Source organism: Euphorbia lathyris, chromosome 1 (assembly GCF_963576675.1).
Source record: "Euphorbia lathyris chromosome 1, ddEupLath1.1, whole genome shotgun sequence".
Taxonomy (NCBI): domain Eukaryota; kingdom Viridiplantae; phylum Streptophyta; class Magnoliopsida; order Malpighiales; family Euphorbiaceae; genus Euphorbia; species Euphorbia lathyris.
Window position 1 is genome coordinate 87,186,327 of NC_088910.1, and position 23,932 is coordinate 87,210,258.

The following is a 23,932-nucleotide window of genomic DNA, read 5'->3' on the forward strand; positions in this document are numbered from 1 at the left end:
GAACCGTTTTGTCATAGAAAATATTAGTCTTCAAGGTGACAAAATACGAAACCATGTTTTTTCCTTTCAACTTATTATCCCTTAGGGGAACCAAATTTTACAGTAATCCCTATTCCCTACCAAAATTGAACGAACTTGTTTCTCCCTCTAACATCTTATAAAACCGAATTTTATATTGGTCTCAATACTTTTACCAGGAAAAAAAACCCTGAAAAGGCAAAACACCATTATTGAATTCAATAGCTTAGCTTATTTTTGTACAAGTAAACGACTGACTAGCTTTTAGCTAGGAATGACAATTCATGTTGTCATGTCACTCATGTAATGTTATCTACATATTTCAGAATTATGTATGTTATAAATGCAACAAAAATAACAATTTGTGTCAAACAAGTCATGTCAATCGATTTGCTTCTCTAAATCATGTTCTTGTGCCAGAAATGATACCCCCAATATTAACTCATGGGTATTTCTACCAAAATAACTAGTACAAAACTTGCATTTAAAAAAGGAGAGAAAAAAAGTCAAACATTTTACAAAGGCATAAATAAATAAGCGTTCACGTCTTCCACCTCGAACTAGATAGAGAAGAAAAGCTGAGGGTAGAGCCTTTACTCAAAGATTATGTCGGATCCTCTTAGGTTGCCTTCTCAACAACATGCAATTTGGCAGAAGAGCTACCTTATGGAGAAATTTTTTAAGATTTGCCTATTCCAGTCCAGGCTATATCAACTATTGAAACATGCGAAGAAAGTTATTTGCATACGCCATTGGTTTCACATCAGGATGTGGCTGCAAATCAAATTCAAAAATGTCAAGTCAGAACAACCAAAGGAAAAGCAAATAATAATTTATAATCCACTCACCACTGCTGAGAATGTGACAATATTCGGCTTCAACTCAGGGGCTTCAAATCGGATGAAAGCACCCTTATTCCCCATCTGAGAAGTGCAAAATACAATAAATAAAGATCGCCATGCATGCTAAATAACATTCAAAAAAAATAGACGACAATTATGCATTCTAATCTCTAACTATAAAATGGGATCTTTTACTCTGTGAAAAGTGGAAAAAGAAAACGCTGAAGGATGCAGACTGTACAGATTACCAGAGAAAATGATGAAAGAGACCAGATCTGCAAAATCTATCAGAAGTAGGATAACCAAAGCAAGAACAGTCTATAAAAGACCGACAATTGGTGATGACTAGTAATCCATTTATAGTCTCTTCAAATGCATCTCGAAATTCAACCCAGAAAGACCAAGATGAACCAACCAACTAACCAAAAAAGTCAAGTCTTGGACACCACACTCCCAACTGAATCTATTTATATACCACATCTTTCCCTCAACGCCGCAACATGAACCTTCTCAGCTTTACTATACTCACAAAGGCAGGACATCTCCCAAGTTGTTTCATGAGGATAAAGATAGAGACAAATTTTGGTAGCTTTCTTTTGCTCTCTCCATCCTCTAAATAGGCCCCCAAGGGAAGGCCACTCAACAAACCTAAAAACTTTCTTTTAATAATAATACAATAATAGGATTTCAGGTCAACCACCACTGCAATCTTCCCGTGCTGATTCACGTTAAACTATTTGTAGTGTTCACAACATCCCCATTAAAAATATGAAATGTCCTCATAATATGTTATTCATTCATATGAGGTGAAAAGCACATATAAATTAAACTCGAAAAGGAATGTTTACAATTCTAGTCACAGCACATTTAGCAGAGAGTATCAAGTTCATATTACCTGATCACAATAATTTGGAGCAGAGAAAACAGTAATAAGTTTTCCATCATGCTCAATCTCGTAACCTTCATCCTTCACTTCATGAGACCGCACAACTAAATCTGTTGGACGTATGATTTTACATATCAGAAAAGGCTAAAGCAGGAAATGCAATGACATCTCAAGATGATTACCTAGCTTATTTTCCTGCAAAAACTTTTTTGTAACATCTCCACCAAAAGAAAGTCCTACACCGCGCTTGCTGGGGCCTCTTCCAGGGATGGGTTGGGGATCACTCCATAGTAATTCACACATCAACCCTGACATAAATTAAAGATAAGAATAGGTATACATGCAAAACATAATAATTAAATAGTTCAAAACCCTTAACTCATCAAGAGAGAGGCTAAGTCACCTACTACACTAATCCTGTGCAATTTTGTATAACCCAACAATATTGCTATGCACAGGATCAAATTGAAAAATGATAACAAGACCTTGAAGCTACAGCATAATAGAGTCAACTAAATCAGTCTGGGAAATCTATGAATAATGCCATTTAAGAAAACACTGTTACTATCTTGATCAGTGCCAGCAAAAATATTGAAAGTAAATCAAATTGCTCGATCTTGGTCAGGTTCAGGCAAAAATTTGCAAGTGAGCCAGATTCTCTCAACAAAGAAAATGAAAAAGGAGGCTGGAAGAAAAGAAATGTAATTGATATATGGAAATCAAAAGCAATAAAACAAAATAGTGACTTCACACATTTTTTCCTGAACATATCACTGCTACATGTCATACGCCTAGAAGAAGGTCTTAAGTCTCATACCATATAAAAAGAAATAAATATCAAATATCAAATATTCGAACACAGTGGAAATTTTCCAGTGATCTAAAAGACACTGATGTGAACTACAACAACAACAACAACAAAGCCTTAGCCCCGAAATGATTCGGGGTCGGCTAACATGAACCATCATATAAAACCGTGAAAATCAAGTCGTGTCAGCGACACAGATTCGCTCCCTCCACTCCGTCCTATCCACTACCATATTTTCCTCAATTCCCAATAAACTCATATCACTCTCGATCACCCTCCTCCAAGTTTGCTTAGGTCTTCCCCTACCCCTCACCACTACATCCCTTTGCCACTCTTCGGTTCTCCTAACCGGCGCATCAAGCGCTCTACGTCTCACATGGCCAAACCACCTTAGTCGGTTTTCTCTCATTTTATTCTCAATAGATGTGACCCCTACTTTTGTCCTAATTATTTCATTACGCACCCGGTCCTTTCTCGTGTGACCACACATCCATCTCAACATACGCATCTCCGCCACCGACATCTTATGGATGTGGCAGTGTTTCACTGCCCAACACTCCGTACCATATAACAATGCTGGTCTAATTGCCGTCCGGTAGAATTTTCCCTTCAATCTATTAGGCATGCCGGGATCACAAAGGAAACCCGTAGCACTCTTCCACTTCGACCAACCAGCTTTAATCCTATGAGCAACATCTCCATCTACTTCTCCATCCGTTTGGATAATAGATCCTAAATACCGGAAGCAATCCGAGGCCTGAACAACTCTCCCATATAGGGTGATTGTCCCTTCCTCCCTACTCCTACGGCCGCTAAACTTACATTGACTTAAATCCACAAACAGTTACCAAGGTGTACATCATGTGGTGGAAGCCAGAAACATTAAGTACCACATCTATAGTCAAAATAAAAACGGAGACATGTTAGTTTGACATGCTGAGCAACCAACCAACAAATACACGGTATCACGGGCCAGCACTTTCAGAGGTAGACAGTCCTAGATGCCAACACTTTCAGAGGTAGACAGTCCTAGATGCCAATGTAATTACAAAAGCAAGAGCTAATAGCAAGAGAATCCTTTGGATCCATACATAACAAATTCAATATCAGGAAATACACACACACAAGTAGCTTACCTTCCTCAGGGGGCTCGCAAAAGCGATCAATAGCTCTAATATCAGATAGTTTGACCCCATCAACACTGAAAAGACCTCCATGAACTACAAACACCTTCTCATTTATTACATGAGCCAAAGGTAAACAACAAAAGACTTCTGCAAAGAGTTCCACAAATGTCTCGTTCAATTTGGATCGGACTTCACCCTCAAACCCATATATTTTGTTCATACTCTTGCTTTCATGATTTCCTCTAGAAAGATATATGGCTGAAAATTTTAAAATGAAGAAGTCAATTGTACACGAAAATAAAACAAAAAAGTGGGGAAGTAAACCGGCAGTGTAAAGGAAAGTGTTGCTGTTAATAGGACATAATTTACAGCAGCAGAAGCAACAATAAAAGTAACATCAATGATGACAATAGTATTTTAGGAAGAAAGATTATTAATGGAAGTGCACAAAATTATTGAGGGTGCACCTGATGGACACATGCACTTGAATGCAAACAATGTGAGAATAACCTCCACCGAAAATGATCCTCTATCCACAAAATCACCATTAAACAGATATGGATTCTCTTCTGAGGGTAGGCCATTGAGCTCAAAAATGTTCATGAGATCATAGAACTGCAAATATTAAAAAAAATAAGATAAATTGGAAAGAATATAACACAAGAAAACAAAAAACACTAATCAATAGGTCAAAACTAATAAGCATTTTAGTAGCAAGTAAAAAGGTTGCAAATAAAGAAAAAGACTCAACATAGCTATTGCAATTAAAGAAGTGTTATAAAGCCAGGCATCAAAATGCATTCTGATAAATTAAAACAAAAGCATTCCATTATCTAAATATACAGTAATCAGAAAAGTAATGAAAAATTCAGACACAGATGAAAAGAATTAATGTGACAAAGATCAATTATATTGGATCTGATAAAAAAATTATTTTAAATTTCCATATAGAAAAAAAAATCAACATAAAAAATGAGCACCACATATTTGTTTCATGGAAAATAACTAGTAAATGTAAACTATGTTTCAACAAAATGAGTAAATAACTAATTTCCTACTATTTGCTTGCTATTCTGAAACTACTTGCGATGTTAGAGAACACTGTCTTTCAATAGAAAGCGACACTGAAATATTTGGCTAAAAGGTAAAACTCCATCCAACCCCACACTCGTAAGGAATCCTTCTCCACACAGCAAATCCCAAATGCTTCACCCACAATCATCACACACAAATCATGCACATGTACTAAATCATTTCTAATACTCCAGCCGTTGTAACTGTCCACAAATAACAGACATGCAACAGGAGAGTAGGTGAGGAAGTAAAAGTATGAGGTTTCATTTAATGAGAGGAAAACCCAAGAGATTGGATATGTGAATGGCACAAAGATGAAGAAAACTAGGAGGAGACGAAGAACAAGATAAATGAGGGAATTCCAATTGAGAGAAGCAGATGGGAAGAAATTAAAAAGCTAGAAGTAAACCAACCCGTGAAAGAAATCTATGTAATAAAGAACTTGATTCTTAATATTCTATTCTTGTGGTCCCTCTTTTTCTTTATTGTGTTGTGTTTCACATTTGGATTGTTTGGGATTCCATTTTCATGTTCTACTTCCTTTTACGGGAGAACTATTTTCTGGTGAAAGTGTCAATGAGAATGAAAATGAATTCTTCTTATATCATTTGTTGCTTTAATTAGATGCATGCATGATTTATTTATTTTCACTCCATTAAGTTCAATTAAAATTCAGTTCATATACATATTTTAGAATTTGTAAAACTCAATATACATATAATCACTTAGAATTTAGATTGAAGAGGAATTAACAAGTGACTTGAATCAATGGGAAAGGAAAGAAAGGTTGAAAGGTTCTTTGCAATTTATGGAAGATAAAAAAAAAAAAAAAAAAGGGCGGCCCGGTCGCATTACGCGTCCCCGCTGAGCGAGGGTCCAGGGAGGGGTCCCACCACAAGGGTGTATTGGGGGCAAGCCTTCCCTTGCCAATTTAATTGGCAAGAGGCCGCTCCTAAGACTCGAACCCGTGACCTCTGGTCACACGGCAACAACGTTTTACCGTTGCGCCAAGGCTCGCCCTCAATTTATGGAAGATAATTGAGATAAAAGAAAATCAATGAGCCAGCTACAGCCACACGAGGATTGATGTGATGCTATAAATGTCTGTCTATAATGTTCTTTGAATGACTGCTCAACGGTCAATGCTGAACAACATTTAATGCTGGATATCTGTGTTCTCTTCTTCTTAGCTACACATAATTTTATTTGATATACGTTGAAGCGAAGGGGCTACAAATGGGGAGATTCTGGATTGTAACACACCTAGGCCCAAGGAAATGAGGGTCTAAGTGGGAAAGAAGAAGAGAGAGCAGCAGGGCAAAGAAGGAAACTCAGCTGTTGGTTACAAATAGGATTATAAAAGGGAAAAGCTAGTTATAACCTACATGATGAGCTGGCTATTAGGTTGAAAAAATACCTGTTATATTTGGGTGGTTTTTAACAGAGAGATTCGGCTATTTTCTATATTCTCCTGCATGTTTTGAAGGCTCTATTTCAACAGAGAGGGAAGAGATTCTCTCCTGTGGGGGCTGAGATTTCCCTCTATCCAGTTTTCCCATACTAACAAGCATTATAATAAAAGCCTAATTTCCTACTGTTCTGTTCCGTGTTGTGTTATTTTGATTTGTTTGTTGATATAGAAATCATGTTTATATCAGACGTTGCCAGCCATTTTTTTAACTTTTGATATTAATGACCTATTTGCTTAACATTTTTTGGAAATACTAATAGCTGACAGAAAAATATAATACTAATAATAGCTATATTTATATGTAAGATGACAATTGATGGTATAATTCGATTCAAAACATATTTTCTATATTTTACACTTTTTCTTAAAATATCCCATAACATACAAAAAATTGTAAAACCTAATCTTCTATGTAATAATTATAAAAAATAGATTTATTTGCACCTTTTTATTTTAAAAATAATATTATGACTAATATAATTATTGAGTATAATACTTCTTTATTATTTTGTAACAAATAAAATTTGGAAACATAACATGATCCACATATAAAAGATAAAATCTAATCAGCCACCAACAATGTAGTTTTCAATCAGCAGTTCTAAGCACCCTAATAGCTACCAGTTGTTGGTTCAGATTAATTAATCAAACACTTAAGAATAATTCTTGTAACTGAAACAAGTATCACCCACCCAAAAAGGTAACCAATGGAAATTGGATGCGAGGATTCGTTCATAATATTTCGCGTGGCAGTTCTTTCGAAGCAGAACTGTGGGGCATTTATTCTGGTCTGATGCTAGCTCCTGATAGTCAATTTAGGAGGATCCTGGTAGAATCAGACTGCCTAGAAGTAGTTAATATAATTAATAAGAATTGTTCTATCCACCATCCCTTTAGGTCCTTAATTGGAAGCATCCAACTGATGTTAGGTAAGTTTTAAACAGCCCAAATTGCTCATTCACAGGAAAAAAGAATCGTTGTGCAGATTTTTTAGCTGAAAAAGCTCATGATTCTCAGCTGGGAGTGACTGTTCTCGACAATGTCACTGCTGACATTCAAGATTTACTTTTGGAAGACTACATGGGAATTGGCATCTCCAGGATGCTAGCTATCTAATGTAGCAGGCCACCTTGGTGTCATATTTCAAAATTTATTTCACACAATTCTTTTAATCCAAAACAAATATGTGAGGATTTGTTTGGTTGTTTGTCTTTTTCATATTCCTTTTGTACCCAAAAAAAAAAAAAAAGCAGTTCTCATTGCCCTTTCCAATTATATACACTCCTTTATGCAAGTACCGTCATATTCTCTTGGTGTCATATTTCAAAATTTATTTGACACAATTCTTTCAATCCATTAAATAGTAACACATCCTTTTTTATTGCATCTTAATTCTTCCTATATCCACCAAGTAGAGTTCAATCTAGAACCTCAAGGTCATAAGTGAGAAATACATGTCACTGTGCTACTCATGCTTCTTATGTCATAGTTAAGGACCTAACTGTCCATGAAAAAGAAAAAGAGAACGCTTGCTAAGAAAAATGGAGATAAAGGCAACTTCGGCTGAAATATGAAAGATAAATAAAAACTTCAATCTCAAGCTGCTCATTAGTTCAAAGAATCAACTTAGGATTTGCTTAGGAAGATGTGGAGGCGTGAAGTTTACAGTAGGTTTTTTAACCGAAGGTAATGAAATTGGAAGAAAAATCACAACCTCTTCAACCCATCATTTTGGTGGGGTGAACATGGGAGGTTTTGTGCCTCTTCTCCCAAGCAAGGTGGACAGTTAGAAACTTATTTTAAAATCCCTCCATTTATCTCCCTCCCAAATAAAAAGTGTTAAGGGATATAGGGGAGCTGCTATTTTATGGAAACTTTCACTAGGAACAGTTGCTGAGTTTCTCAAGCAATTAAATTGATGTGAAGACTGGTACTTTAAAGATGCATCGATGGAGATTGATCAGCTTTTGTGGATGCACCTTGAGAGCCTCACAGACAGCCTCAGCTCCCTTGGCAGAAGAGAAAGTAAGCAGAGGCATCCAACCAATATACTCAAATTTTCAAGATGCAAGTGACAAATTCATGTTTCCTGGTATAGGCATGAAAAGTCTAATGTTTATATAGGAACAGTATAGGGGCTCTCCACAGTCCAAACTAGTTTGAGGAGTGTCTAAACATAATTTTCGCTTCTTACTCTTGCTCCAAGACTTTCCGAAATACTAAGCTTTACATTTTAGATGTGTTTTCTTCAAACCATACTACACATTTAGAATTTGTTCTGTGTCAATTTGTCTTCTCAAAGGAGATCTAGATTTGATTAAGGAAGTAAGGCTAGAATTTTAGCGTGTATGGTTGGAAGATGAATAATCCAAGTGACAGAATAGTCAAAATAGTAGAATATGGAAGGGTTTTGTTCAACTGGGCAAAAAAAACAAAAATTGAAATTCAGAAGAAAGATCAATTAAGTTAGGTAGGATGTCACTTTGGCTTTCCAAAACATATTGAATAGCAAGTCTTTGCTTATTAATGCCTACAATACCTTGCAACCAAAACAAATTTGTTTATGCCTATAAGTTAAGGTGTAAAATATGATCTCATAAGAAAACAAAGAATTAATTATCAAAATATACAGCAAAAAAACGAAAATTAATCTGTTCAGGAAGAACCACCAAATCGGAAGGGTAACTAACATTCTCTTTTGCTTTTCCAAATGAATTTGTTTTTCATGAGACCCACAAATGTATTATCACATGACTGAATCCGATACCACAGTTAGTAATTAGTCTTATGATTGGTAAGTTGACATAGAACAGAGTTTCATAAAATTCGAATAAAAATATTATGTTACCATTTAATGTGCCAACTCAATCAGACTTTTAATACAATGTGGACATGAAATTGATAAATGCATTTGCATTTAAAGAAGTTTTATACTTCAAAGAGGTGCAAGTCAGCAACTTTTTCATGAAAATGCATGGAAATTTTTTCTGGAAATGGAGAAGTAATGTGGTTACCTGACCATGCACATCACCACAAACAGTAAAATGCTTCCCATTAGGAACACTAATATCAACTAGAGAAGGCAGCGATCGGAGCATTTCTCTTGTTTGTAAGACTATCTGGAATGCATATCTAAGACATTGCCACAAGGTTCACAAAGAAAAGCATTATATCAGTCCTACTGCATACACCAAGTACATAACAAACTTTAATAGTCATACCTTTTGTGCAAGCACTTCTGATTCTTGAAGTCATCCATCATTTTCTGGACAAAATCCAAAGTGATCATGTCTCCCTCTATCCTCGCACCTGAGTACTGTGGCTCCACGTCTAACATGTATCAGAAAATTAGTTTCATTAATTCTAAGCAAAGCTTTTTTGAGTAGCCAAAAAATATTGTAGAACAGAAAACTTAGCATGAAAAGATGAAAGAACGAGGAGAGAAACACAAGCAATAACTAATATAGCATATCTAGTTAGATGGGATTATAAGAGTCACACTTGAAACCACTTCCACAAACTGTAAGAGCATACTAAATATCTCAGAACAACCAAATATCTTAAATTTTCAATAATATCTTATTCAAATCAGGAAAGCAAGGAAATACACAAATACTTTTGTACATTTTTATTCAAGTATCAAATCAAATCAAATGTTTAAGACAACAAAAATGGATTGTGATTATAGAACTTCATTAACCCAAAACTCAAACCTAGGTCAGGTATTTGTGTCTCAGTAAAGACCCCACTACCCCTCCAGCCACCCCACCAGCATGCCCCCAGGACCACCAGTATCACCATCAGTACTGCCACCACTATTGCAGCTGTATTCCTTCCCACCAAAATCACAGCTGCTGCCACAACTGCTACTGCTACTGGTGCAATGGCCACTTTGGTGGGTATAGATGATGAACTGGGGCCAGTCCCTATTATGATAATATAGAAATATATAATTAATACCTAATATGACTACCACTTTTAATTGCACAATACACAATGAAAAAAGATATCATCATAGTGTAAATGCTTATCATGCTTGGTGACAGAAAATGCAGCACATATGATATATCTTGGACCTGCTCCCAAGATCAAGCCCAACAAGTTATTTTCACACAACCTACTCTCTTTTTTATGAAACACACAACCTACTCAGCAATTGAAAATGGTACAAAATTAGCCAAATGGGGCACTAAAACTGTGTAAATATACAATAACAACACACTTTGAGAAGAATCACTATGCTCCAAGTGATCTACAAAATGTCTTAAGACACCAAGAGAATAAGCAATTCTATTCTTTCCAACCTTTAGAAAGCCTTGTGCCCAAAAGCATCTCACTGAGTAAAAACACACACACTTCAAGAAGAATCACTATGCTCCAAGCGATCTACATAATGCCTTAAGACACCAAGAGATTAAGCAATCTAACCCCTCCAACCTTCAGAAAGCCTTGTGTCCAAAAGCATTTCACTGAGAACAATCAGAAAAACGGCAACCCAGTACAATGAACTAACCAGACAACTTTTCAAGAGGATAAGAGGATTGAAGAGAAAATAAAGCACTTGAAACATATAAAAAGCCTTAGCTCCTAATGGTAGAACCAAGTCTGGAAATACTGCAAGCTGTCAACGAATCCAGATTATCAGGATTTTACAAAGGTTTTGCTTTAGGTTTTTGAATGCCACTTTGATAGTTTACCAATAATTGAGCAGAGCACATAAGGGCCTTACTATACCATCAATATTTGCAGGCAGTGCGTATAAATAGCGGGCTCAAGTGTTTGCTGGAATTATACTTGGACAATGAGCTGCCTTGAGGAATGTTAGAGAAATGTGGTCTCTTTACTTAACTGACTTGCTCTTTGTTGTTGGAAACAATCTCATCTAGTTTTTTTCGAAAATAATAATAATAATAATCAATTTGAGATGGAAACTAAGCTTTTCTATTTGATGTTTGAATATAAAATTTACTACAAGAGTAAATGAACTGGAGCAAATGAAATGGCAATATAAGATGAACTGGGAGTGCAATTAAAATTTTGTTAAGTTATTCAATATTTCATTGGCGCAGTAGGTATTAAGGGATGAACAGATAAACCATACTTGCCGTGCGTACGTCTTTATATTTCATATACAGGAAGAATCTATAGCCTTTGTAAGTATGGTGATAGTTGGTTTTTAGGGCTTAAGATACCTATTTTTCATAATTTATTCTTTAATTCCTTTCTTGTCCCTGAGCTATTGATAGAAGCATAACATTTATTCATGTACTCTTAGCTTATAATGCAGAATCCTTTTGTGTCTGCAACAGTGCTATTTTGATACTATCCATTGCTTATTTTTTGTTATACGCAACCTTGTAGTTTTCTTTACAAACCAATTTGCACACTATATAGGCTTGTGGCATTAAGTAACAGCGGTTCTTTTGCAAGCTTTAATTTCTTCTCCTCTATCATTCCTACATTACATTGTAGTTTTCTAGACACAAGCTACCAGATTATAACTTAATTATTGAAAGACTTGGTATACTTTATACGATAATAGCGTCATATAAAAGTGAACCTCAATTTTGCATTTGCTTTTGGTATTTTATTTAGGTACTCAGCATTCCTCTATATATTCGCAATAGCCAGACTGCCATATAATTCACTGAGGTCTATTGCTGATTACAAGGGGTGATTGTACCACATCATGTCCCTCACTAGAGGAAAAAAAACTAATAAATGTTTAGCTTATGCCCTAAATCATTTTGAAGAAGATTCTATTACTAATAGTTTTGCTTCCATTATGGAAAAAGAAATTAAATTAGTTTCGAAAACCTGCTTACCCTATTTGGGGGACTAACGCATTCCTCCTTGCCAGCGAAATAGAAGATGAAGATTATAGAAGTTTCTCTACGCAATAGTTTCCAGCTTAGTTGCTCTAAAAATGGCATGCTAAGGACTTGTATATAGAGCTTTTTCCCCTAATCATTTTTAAAAAGAATCTATTAGTAACATTTTTGCTTCCATTGTGGGCAACCAAATTAGTATCAAAAACCTGCTCACCCCATCTGGAGGACTAATGCATTCTCTTCATTCTTGACAAGAAAGGAAGATAAAATATGCAAATCTTCCCTGTGCAATATATATCTGACCTATAATTATAAGCTCTCTCCAGCTTAGTGGCTCTCAACAATGGCATGCTAAGGACCTTAGAAGAATGAATAAAGAGAGAGAATTCCTTATTGTAAACCTCTAGTTGCTGATAAATATTCATCTCATGAGCCATTATGAAGGCACTCTATCTGGCTGAAGTTACAGCCATCCACTTCTTGATTTGACCTTCAACTTCACAATGTGCAGCATAGGCAGCCTCGATTTCTAATGAATGATAATGCTTAAACTAACCATTCTGGAATAAGAACATTAAGAATATTTTTTTCTTTCATGTAATGCTGACTTGTTCTCATCTGCCTATTATCCAGTGTTGTTAAAAGCATTAGACAACTGAGATCTCAAATTGCCAAGGAGCTAACTACCACCCTAGGCACTCATCCAAGCGAAGTGAGGCACAACTTAAAGAGTGGGGTAAGAATATATACACAAACAATATTGAAGAGTCATAAAGTAAACATAGAATCATGCAACTTATCATTGTCACGTCTTAATACCCAAAAAGAGCAAAAGTAAAAACCACAATAAAAAAGGGCGGCCCGGTCGCATTACGCGTCCCCGCTGAGCGAGGGTCCGGGGAGGGGTCCCACCACAAGGGTGTATTGGGGGCAAGCCTTCCCTTGCCAATTTAATTGGCAAGAGGCCGCTCCTAAGACTCGAACCCGTGACCTCTGGTCACACGGCAACAACGTTTTTACCGTTGCGCCAAGGCTCGCCCTCTTAAAAACCACAATAAAAAAAAAAAAAAAAAAAACAACAGAGTTCCAAAATTAAGCAAACAAATTCTTTTATTTTAAACTATTCTAAGTCTGTCAAATCATCTTCCTTATCATATAATGCATAGATGCCGATTGCTTTTTGTTTACCTTGTATTTTCTAATTCTCTCCACGGCAGTGGCACACAAGGCAGCTGTCTGCATTATGTAGTCTCTTTTTTCTTAAAGAGATAACAGCTCTTTTCGGTTGACTCTTCCTCTTATCTTAAATATGTTTAATTTGTTCAGAAACTAGAATGTTTTGTTATTTTTTTGGAAAACCAAATCAGTATTTAGAATCATATTACCTTAAATTATAGATTTCTTCTACAAAACCCTTCAATTTTTTACCTTTCCGATTTAAAGATTTCAAAAGAGAGCGAATGTACAAAAGTAAAGCTTTTATATTATCCTAGTTCTGGGCTAAAGCACACGTCTAGGCAATGCCCCATTGAAGGCTCCTTGCACACGGAGTTATGGTCTTGACAACACTATAAACAATGTCACTAAAGGTGCAAAAAGTTTCTAAATTTTAAATCATAAAATAGAGGGCGCCATAGTTGTGAAAGGCGACCGAGGCAATCGCCTGAGGCGAGAGGCGACCCAGGCGATCAAGCCTCCGCCTTCTATAATGGAAGGCGGGCGAAATTCCAAAGGCGACCGCCTTTCTGCCACAGTCGAGAGGCGGTTCCAGGCGAGAGGCGGTCGCCTTTGATACTCAGGTGAAAAATTCTAGTTTGCCTGTTATAACAAAATTGAAACCCCCCTAACTATCAAGGTTTTACACTAGGAAATGGGCATCTCAAATCACAAGTAAAATATCTTTCAAAAGTTCATATAAAATAACAAAAAATTCAGGGCATTCACTAAGACAAGGATAATATACGGACCAAATGCAGTCAAGCATGGATTGAGAATGGTACAGAACTATCAGACTATCAAGTTCCTAAACCATACAATTAAAAGCTTTCTAACTCTTAAAAAAAGAATAGTGGGGTGCTCATGTACTATCTATGCTTTTTACAATATTCGCTAGTAGATTTAAACATTTTATGACCACCAGAATGGCCACAACAAAGATAATAAGGGTAGTTGGAAAGGCAAAAGAAATACTGCAAACAAACAAATAGATATGAGTGCAGAGAAACCAGTACCTATAGAACGAAAATCAATAGAATCAGCTACTGAGTGCCTTTCAGATTCAGGTACAGAAATTGCTTCTTCGAACTTAAGCTTCATAACTGCCTTCTCACATTCTCTCAATTTCTTGGAAGCATCCGGATCATTTGGACTGATTTTTTTTACCTGGATTGGTCAAGACACATAAGCAACATTTACAACACATCAGAATATTTTTCTGTGTATGAACCATATCAAAGCCCCCAGCATCTCCCTATAAAATGTAACAGGTTGGCACAAATAATTGACTAAAAACAAGCAATATGTTGGCAAAAAGATATGATAATCTGTGGATACAAAATTCAAAAAACTAGAGGAAAGGACTGCCACAAATCAATTTGAGGGAAAACTGTGACATGTTAATTCGATTATTATCAGAATAATTAAACATTAGTACTTAAACTGATCCTTCAAATATTTGGCATGTCCACTATGGAACCATTACCTAATAATGCTGAAGATAAATTATATTCAAGTCAGGCCCAAGAAGTAGAAAGAAACACGATACCTAAAAGATATTTTAGTAAATATCGACATGTAGTAGAAACAAGAAATATTGATGGTGTATCACTGAAAAAGTTATGGTCTTCCAAATAATGCCATGCCAGTCCTAGAACCTTCTCATTTGTAACCATAGTTATTAAAGGCGCGCCTATGGCGCATGGCGCACCAGGCGCAGGCCTTAGCGCCATGGCAGCCCCATGGCGAGGCGCAACTGCCATGGCGCGCGCCTGGTGCGCCATTTTGCGCCAAGAGGCAGTTGCCAAAGGCGCACCAAGGCGCGCCTTGGCAGTTACAGGCAGTTATGGGCTGTTTTTTGGAATTTTTGGCATTTATTTTTATATATCTGGAATGGAACACGTGTTCTATTAACAAAAAGTATTAAAAAGGAGAGAGATTATACGTTTTAACTAACTAGAAGATGAAGAGACTCTTTGAAGAGGAAGAGACAGTCATTTGAAGAGTGAGAAACAGAGTCATTTTATTTATGCTTAAGATATTTTCATGATTTAGTATGCATTGCATTTTTATGTTAGTTTTATAGTTTTATAATTTTTATTTTTGTAAGTGCGCCTTGTCTCGCTATGGCGCGCGCCATCGCCGTGCGCCATGCGCCAAGGCTCCAGGACCCCTTGCGCCTTAGTGCGCCATGCGCCTTTAATAACTATGTTTGTAACATAAATTTCAAATTGTGAATAAACAAATTACAGTGCCTGCATATCAGAATTAGAACATTATGATAAAGCATTCTAATTACTAATTTTCTAGATACCATAAAACTAGAGATTGTCTAATTCTCTTCCAAAACTAGAGTGTAGTCAATTGTTTATCAAGTGAGATGTCATGGGCAACAGTAGTAGCCAAATCCAACTCAAATGAGATGAAACCAATTTTAAAAAGAAAAAAAAAAGTGCCACACTAGTACCTGATATTTATCACTGAGATTTCTTGGCAGAGAAAAAGAAACCAAAATGACTTAGTTAACTACTAGAAAATGAATTGCTCATCACGCAAGATTAATTCTAGGAAAAAAATTTAAAACTTACCCAATAGTTGTAGATCAATCTAACATTTTAAGACTAAAGCTAAAGCCAGACCCAATAAAATGCATAATGTTGGCACATAGTTATATTAATGGCACGCCAAAGGCTCATGGTGCACAAGGCGCCAGGCCTAGCGCAGTCACCTTGGCACACCTCGGTGGCATATGTATGTAATTAGGGTTTTTTAAATTGTTTTATTGTAGGTTTATGTTCACCCTTGGATTAGACACGTCTAAGGGGTCCCAAATAAACAACAAACAAAGAAAACAAAAGATACACATTTGAATTGGAAGAGTAAGAGTCAGAGCCGCACAACTGACAACACAATGATCTAATAAACTTCCGCTTTTGTTTACTGTTTAGTTCTAGTGCTCTGTGCTCTGATTCTAAATTGATATTTGATTTATTCCACTGTGTTTTTACTTTGTACTATGTTTGTACAAATAGAATTGAGTTTGCATTCAATTATTACGCACGTGTACAAACAGAATTGATAATTGATTGATTCCACACTGTTTGTACTTCATACTATCACTACTAGGTTTGTACTATGTGTATACAAACAGAATTGTGTTCACCTACGTATACAATTATTATGCTAATGCACGTGTACAAACAGTAACAAACACTTAACAAACATTAACAGCTATTTTATGCATGTGTACAAACAGAATATTGTCATGATTTTAGTATTTATACCATTTTGATTTAGAATTTAGGATTTCTCATAGTTTTAATATTTATCATTTATAGTTTTACAAATTTTATTTTTGTTAATGCGCGCCATGCGCCTCAGTGAGCTGTGTGCCTTTAATAACTATGTGTTGGCATGTGGGAGCAAATTAGCTCTAAGATTTCAATAGGAAATACTCCCTCCGTTTTTATATATAAGTCGTTTTGAACTTCTTAGAATGTTCATCTACATAAGTCGTTTAAGACTTGGACTACTATTTATAGTATTTTTTTGTCAATTTTGCCCTTTTCTAAGACTTAAAGAAAAACCAATGGATTGCGGTGGTTTCAAAAGCAGTTCAATCAAGCAAATGTCGGTGAGGTCACAGCCATTTAACAAGGCAGCCACATTTAAGACATAAATACACACACAACCATTGAACAACGCAGCCTCCAAGAAAAACTATAAAAAAAAAAAAAGGGCGGCCCGGTCGCATTACGCGTCCCCGCTGAGCGAGGGTCCGGGGAGGGGTCCCACCACAAGGGTGTATTGGGGGCAAGCCTTCCCTTGCCAATTTAATTGGCAAGAGGCCGCCCCTAAGACTCGAACCCGTGACCTCTGGTCACACGGCAACAACGTTTTACCGTTGCGCCAAGGCTCGCCCTCTCTCCAAGAAAAACTATAAATGTATATTTTTTGTTTCAATCCCAAGGAAGAAGATGGACGGTTTCCAAGTCTATACCAATCCAGACAATAATTGGGTATGCTTCTCTTTTATTAAGATTAAAAACAAACATTCGAGCAAAAGAATATTAGGTCCAAAATATTGTTTTCAACTATCTATTCCAATTAACTCCAACATTTTACTCTTGAGAAGAAAAATGGAGAGATTTTTTTTTTTGGTAAATATGAAAAGAAAAAAACACAAAAAAAGACTAAGGTAGAATCATCCTCAGAAAGCTAACACCCAAAAGGTCATCTAACAGCAGAAAAATGGAGAGATTTAGTCTAACTTAATAAGGAAATTCTATTCTAAGCATATAAGTTAAGAACAAGAAAGAGAATAACGATGTATTTATGAAGAAGAAAGAGAACAACGCAGGAAAGAAAACGCAGCAAGAAAGAAGAGGTAATGAGGAGAGAAAGAAGTGTAATTTTGTATACTAAAATTAATTACTTTCTTAATCCTGATGATTTTCCTTAAACGACTTATATTTAAAAATGCAGGGAGTAACATGTATTAAAAACCCAACATAGTTCAACATAAAAGTGCCCAACTTTAAAGACAACAATCCATAGATGTGCAAAGTGATAACATGCAGAAAAAACGATTGATAGAATGAGATAAGCATCTTCTCTCTTGCTACCCAACAATAAAACGAAGGGAGTAAGAAGCCACAATCACAAACATAAAAAACACCTGTTGGAAGTCCTTAAGGGCATCTTTGAATTTCCCCATAGCAAGATAAGCAGCACCTCGCCTGTAGTAACCCTGTAAATCATAAAACTATTAGCTAAAGATGCACAAGCAAAATCAAATGAATCTTGAGAAGCAAATATACACGCCTTTGAATAATTAGGATCAATTTCAATAGCCTTAGAAGCATCCTGGATTGCACTGCCATACTCCTCCAATTTAGTATGGGCAAAGGCACGGTTAGCCCAATAAACAGCATTCTGACCATTTAAGTCAATAGCTTGAGTATATAGATCAATAGCTTGAGCATACTTGTGGGCTGAAACAGCAAAAGAAAAAACAAGACAACTATTAACACAAGTTCAACCTTTAAAAAACAAACAAACAACCTAACAATACCTTTAAATGCTTCATTAGCTAAGACTTTAATTTCTTCACCTCGTAAAACATTTGTTTCCATTTCGGGCATAACCTTAATTATCGACTTCACTGGTCTTCAACTACAGTATGCTCCACAAAGTAATAATAGTTGGACGTCTGTGACAGAAAAACATGTATCAATCAAACATGCACATTGCCAATCAAAAAAAAAACAGCCGATTTTGCGAATCAGTACCTATTATTTCATAACGAACTTAAACATAATAAAGAGACACTAATCAAAGGATCCCGGAATATGTTGTTGAGTCTGCTTGATTTTGCGGCGAGGTTTCTAGATTGATGAATGAAAGAGCCGAGCAAAGCAAGTAAACTACGGTAGTGGCAGTGTTGAAGACGGTAGGGTTTCGTTTTTACAAGCCTGATTGGTATTTTGGAAGAAAGATAAAAGACCGTAGACTAAAGAGGTTATTTCAGACTATAGGAGTTTATTTCATGATTTTGTGAAAAATCATAAAATTCCATGGTTTTAAAAACCGGCCAGGACATCAAACCAGTGGGATAAAGGGTTCAGGGGTTAATTGGTTCAACCGGTTGACCCAAACTGATTGAACCGGACCTCAACATAAATAATATATATATTTTATATATAAAAAATAAAATTCACAAACAAATTAATGAACACAAACAAAAATCAAAGCCTTCACAAACAATAATCGGTCTCACGTGAAATATTCGAACCAAATATGGTAATATAAGAAAGACAAATTCAAACCAACCCATAGTACACTAAATAAATAACAGATAAGTTGAGAAAACGGGAAAGAAAAAAAAAAATACCAGAGAAGAGATGAAAATACCAGGAGAAGGAGGCAGCCGATGTCGTTGTGGTGGTCGGTTCTGAAATCGCCGGCCGGCGAAGGAGGCAGACGCGGCAGCTGAACAAAACCCACAAATCGCAGCAGCCGGTTCGACGAAGAAGGAAAAACGAAGATCGTTTTTTTTGCTTTGTTTAGTTAATTTGTCTGCCAATTAAGTGGGATAATTTAGAAATCATCCTCAAAATTATAAAAGTTTTATAAATTTAACAACCTAAAAAAGTAGATCAGCAGCTCTGATCTTAAAAAAAATGCCGCTAAATGTTTTGAACCAAAACCGGGGTGAAACCGGGTCGCTGGGTTGATCCTGGGTCGCCGGTTTCACCCGGTTCTTATGGGGTCACTGGTAGTGATCCCTATATAGGATAACCGGACCGGATGTCTAATCAGGTTTCGATTGAACCGGTTCAACCGGCCGGTCTGATCCGGTTTTTAAAACCATGTAAAATTCCCCTATTCCGGTTCTAACATTTTTATATTCCAAAAATGTCCTTAATTATACTTCTACTAGTATGTAAGAACCTTCACATTGCTTCGATAACGATTTTATTCACCAATAAGCTCTTTCAATTCTATATTCACCATATTAAAAGTTTTGACTAATCAAAAACCTCTAAATTGACACAAACCTCTAATTTTATCCAAAAAAAATGTTTACCAAATAGGACCATTATCTTTTCTACGAGTTTGTTTGTTCATTAGATAAGAAAAGTGCAAAAACAACTTTATATAAGTACAGGCTGCCCGTATAAGAAAAAAACTATAAAGAGTCAAACAAGTCACTAAAGGTACAACCAAAATAAACAACAAATAAAACATATACTTCTCGAAACTCCAAATTCGCAGAGAGTCATTTTCTTTGCGACTACATAGATCTAATAATTTACGGATAAGATCAATCGTTTCTACTCTTGTTAAATCAGAAAATGCTACAGATAAAAAGATAATAAACAACAGATGCAGTCCAAATGGATTAAGATATTCGATGAAATATATGAAATCCAACTAAAATAAAATGGCGAATAAAGGAAAGAAGAAAAGGTAAGAAAACATGACGGTGTCCTCCTCAAATAGTTAGCAGCAACCCGAACGAGAAGAAAACACAACGAGCAATGGAATGAAGCAAGTTGTCTAATAAGAATGGCGATGTTGTGTTGCTTTGGAAGAGATCGAGCGATGAATTTGGTGAAGAAGGGGGTGACAGAGAGTAGAGAGTATTTGGTGTTGATTTTGAAGTTATGTGGGCGGTCTCTCTGCAACTATCAGTCAAGTCACACAAATTATTTACTAAGAGTTAGTTTGTTAGAAAAAAATACTTATTATGTATGGAGATAGAATACATTCATGACAAAATAACAATAGACGTTTATATGACATGCACGTAATAATAAAGTAAAAAAATGAAAATGAAAGGAACTCGTAAATCTGTTATTTATTTATAATATATTAGGATACATATGCTAATCGAAGTTTAATAAGATGTCAATTTCAAAACAAAATACTTATAAATATATAATCATTAAAAGTAGCAGAAACAGTAAGAATATATGTATGGAATATAATAAATTAATTAATAAAAGTAAAATGCATTCAGTTATAAACTGCAAGATTAATTATAGAAAGTAAAAAAATCAGTTAAACTACAAGATTATGTACAAAAACGGAAGTCCAAAAAAAGATATCAGTACGTACATAACAATGAATTTGGCACTTTCGAATTAAATTTTCTGAGAAGTTGACAAAATTATAGATCCAAACTAAAAGGACTGCAAAAAGAGCATTTTGTGTTTCTTTTCCTTGTGCGTGATATTATATATACTTGAAACAGAGAGATACGATAAATTTGATCTCGCCATGCAAAAAGAAAGTCTATCCTTAATTCGACTCTCTCTCTTTACATATTAGAAGGAATAATGAGTTTGAATTAATAATAACAATGTTTCTTTTAATATATAGTTTTTCCATATCCTCAAATTTCTAGTGTCATTAATTAAATTTATTTTGCTTGTACACACATTGAGGAATGAGTTTTTAAAACAATGCAATTTTAAATAGTTTCAAACATTTTGTTAAGATGACTATGTAATCATAGACAGCTAAAATAAATTACCATAAGAACCACACATAACTTAAGAAATATCCAAATAAATACAAGTCTCCTCGTAGATTCTGAAGAAAAAAAGTAACATAGGATCTACAAGATAAGAACCACTTAAGGAAGCTCATAAAGAACCTGAGGAAAATAAATAGTAAAGAAGATAAGATTTGTAGCGATCTAAAAAAAACTCTTTTGGGGCCTTTGGCCTTCTTAACGTTAGGTGAAATAAAAGAAGGGATATGTTGTTTAACCATATATATTATGTGGCAACCCAGAACTTTTCAATCTTGCGTTCATCATTTCCTTTAAGGTATAATTTTTACGTTGTGCCACTCTAAGAGTAAATTTCTCTATAGCCTCGTCTTTGCTTTTAAGCAAATATACATAGCAATACTTGGTACTGTCATCAATGAAAGTAATAAAGTACTTATTACCTCCTCTAGTTTGAATAAACTTTAAGTCGCAAATATCACTATGTATATCATATCAAACGATTCTGTTTTTATTTCCATTGAATGGGACGAAGACCTTGTTAATTTTGACTCAAAACAAATTTCACATTTATTTTTATAATCAATTTGGAATAAAGGGATATGATCTAAATTACTTAATCTACGCATCATATCATAAGTAACATGTCCAAGTCTGTCATGCCATAAATTAACATACAAGACATTCTGCAACTTCAATTCCTTCCCAGAAGTCATCTTCAAAAACATAGTCCCAGTCCCCGTGATCTGAGAGGTAGTAGAATTTCTCATAAAGAGCTTTTCTCCAGTCTGAGGAGTCAATTTTACAAAGGACTCATTGTCACAATAAATGTGAATATGGCACCAGTATCGAGCCACCATTCTTTCGGGTTGGAATCAACCATGTTTACCTCTGACACCACATCACACAGATTGATGTCAAATACATCTTGTGCAATGGTTTCCATTACATTTGCTTCATTTGGCCTAACCTTCTTCAGCAGCCTGCAGTCAAATGAATTGTGTCCCATTTTATCACAATTATAACATTTCCTGTTGAATTTAGTATTCTTAGATATGCCACCTTTGGGACTCAATTTCATCTTCTTGCCTTTGCCTCCTCAATTCAAAGTCGAATAATAAGTTCTTCAACTGTCATCTCCTTTCGCTTATGCTTAAGGTAATTTTTGAAATCCTTCCAGCTGGGCAACAATTTTTTTTATTATTGCTGCCACTTGGAACGATTCATAAATTGACACATGTTCATCATAGATTTCATGGATAAATAGTTATAAATCTTGCACTTGACTTACTACTTTCTCAAAATCTGCCATGTTATAATACAATAATTGCCCGACTGAGAATTTTTTTAGCCCCGACATCCTCTGATTTATATTTATAGTTCAGAGATTCTCATAATTACTTTATCGTTTGCTTGACTTGATAAATAATGTAAAGTGCATCAAGTAAGCCGTTCAAAATATAATCATGGCAAAGGAAGTCAGAATACCTTCATGCTTCCATTGCATTAAAGGCGGTAGCAGCATCTACCTCATCCTCTCTGATTACAGGAGGATCATCCTTTAAGCATTTTGCCAAGTTAAGCATAGTTAAATAAAACAATATTTTCTATTGCCATGTTTTGAAATTCACACTTGTGCACTTTTCAGGACGTTCATTGTGACAGACAGAAGTTGGCACAAATATTGGCAGGCGAGTAGGCTATGTCGTGTTAACGTTAGAACTGGATCTGTGTGTGTTCTCAATTTCAGCCATTGTTTCTGAAATTTCAAAACAGATTAAGTAGAAAAAAAAACAATTTCTTTTAAATAATCAGAAAACAAACGAATGTAAATGAACTTATATAATTCGTTTTAAAATATATCTCGTTTTCAACTTATTTCTAATGAAATAAAACTATTCGTTATGTGTAGCAATAGTTTAAAACCCATGAAATTTTAAATTTCTATACTCTACTGTACAAACCAGATCCTAACATTAGTCCAATGATAATCCAAAAACTGTCTATGTTGGAAAACAAATTTCAGAGAGTATAGATGGAAAATACTTTTAAGCATTTCTGTATAAACGAATTAGAATTTTATTAAAAATAACTATTTCCTTATGAATACAGGTAATGACTCCCTCAATTAGAATTTTAAGTGTGTTTAAAGATACAGAAAAAATGTTGACGAAGTAGTGAGGAGTTCATTCTTTTTAAAATATATAATGTTGTTAATGAATCTTTAGACAATAGCCAGGGTCGGCTTGCCTCTAAGGCAGCCAAGGCCATTGCCTAGGGCCCTCAAAAAAATAGGGCCTCATATATATAGTGTGTTGTTAAATCCAACCCCAATTTTCCACCTCTAGCCCCGTGAAAGGACGAAAGTACCCTTTCAGGCTTTGAGGTGGGAAATTTGGGGAAAAAACCTCTCCCGGCACGCGGACGTGAGGTAATCACGCCTCACCACACGGTGAAGCGTGGGACTATCACGTCCGCACCTACGATGAGGCGTGATAGCCTCACGCCTCACCACAGGGTGAGGCGTGATTACCTCACGCCCGCATGAATAAATCACAAAAAAAATTGTTCATAATTGTGGTAACTCGAATTATCCGTTTAGAAATAAAATTACGGTATTTTAACTCGTATTACCCTTTA

General features: G+C 35.6%; 1 protein-coding gene across 3 annotated transcripts; it reads right to left on the minus strand.

Moving 5' to 3' along the window:
- Positions 1-338: 338 nt before the first annotated feature.
- Positions 339-19,342, minus strand: LOC136205313 (serine/threonine-protein phosphatase 5). 3 transcript variants are annotated; one of them, XM_065995863.1, is made up of 14 exons: positions 19,186-19,342; positions 18,347-18,484; positions 18,097-18,266; positions 17,951-18,022; positions 14,289-14,439; positions 9,940-10,152; positions 9,448-9,556; positions 9,241-9,358; positions 4,149-4,296; positions 3,691-3,939; positions 1,929-2,054; positions 1,756-1,856; positions 867-941; positions 339-792 (listed from the first exon to the last, which is right to left on the minus strand). In XM_065995863.1, the coding sequence occupies exons 2-14, from the start codon at positions 18,414-18,416 to the stop codon at positions 733-735; spliced, it is 1,662 nt and encodes a 553-aa protein (XP_065851935.1). In that variant the 5' UTR covers positions 18,417-18,484; positions 19,186-19,342; the 3' UTR covers positions 339-732. The 3 variants fall into 3 exon arrangements, with proteins under 3 accessions (XP_065851935.1, XP_065851928.1, XP_065851942.1); XM_065995856.1 differs by lacking the exon at positions 19,186-19,342 and adding an exon at positions 18,564-18,813; XM_065995870.1 differs by lacking the exons at positions 9,940-10,152; positions 19,186-19,342 and adding an exon at positions 18,564-18,813.
- Positions 19,343-23,932: the final 4,590 nt, after the last annotated feature.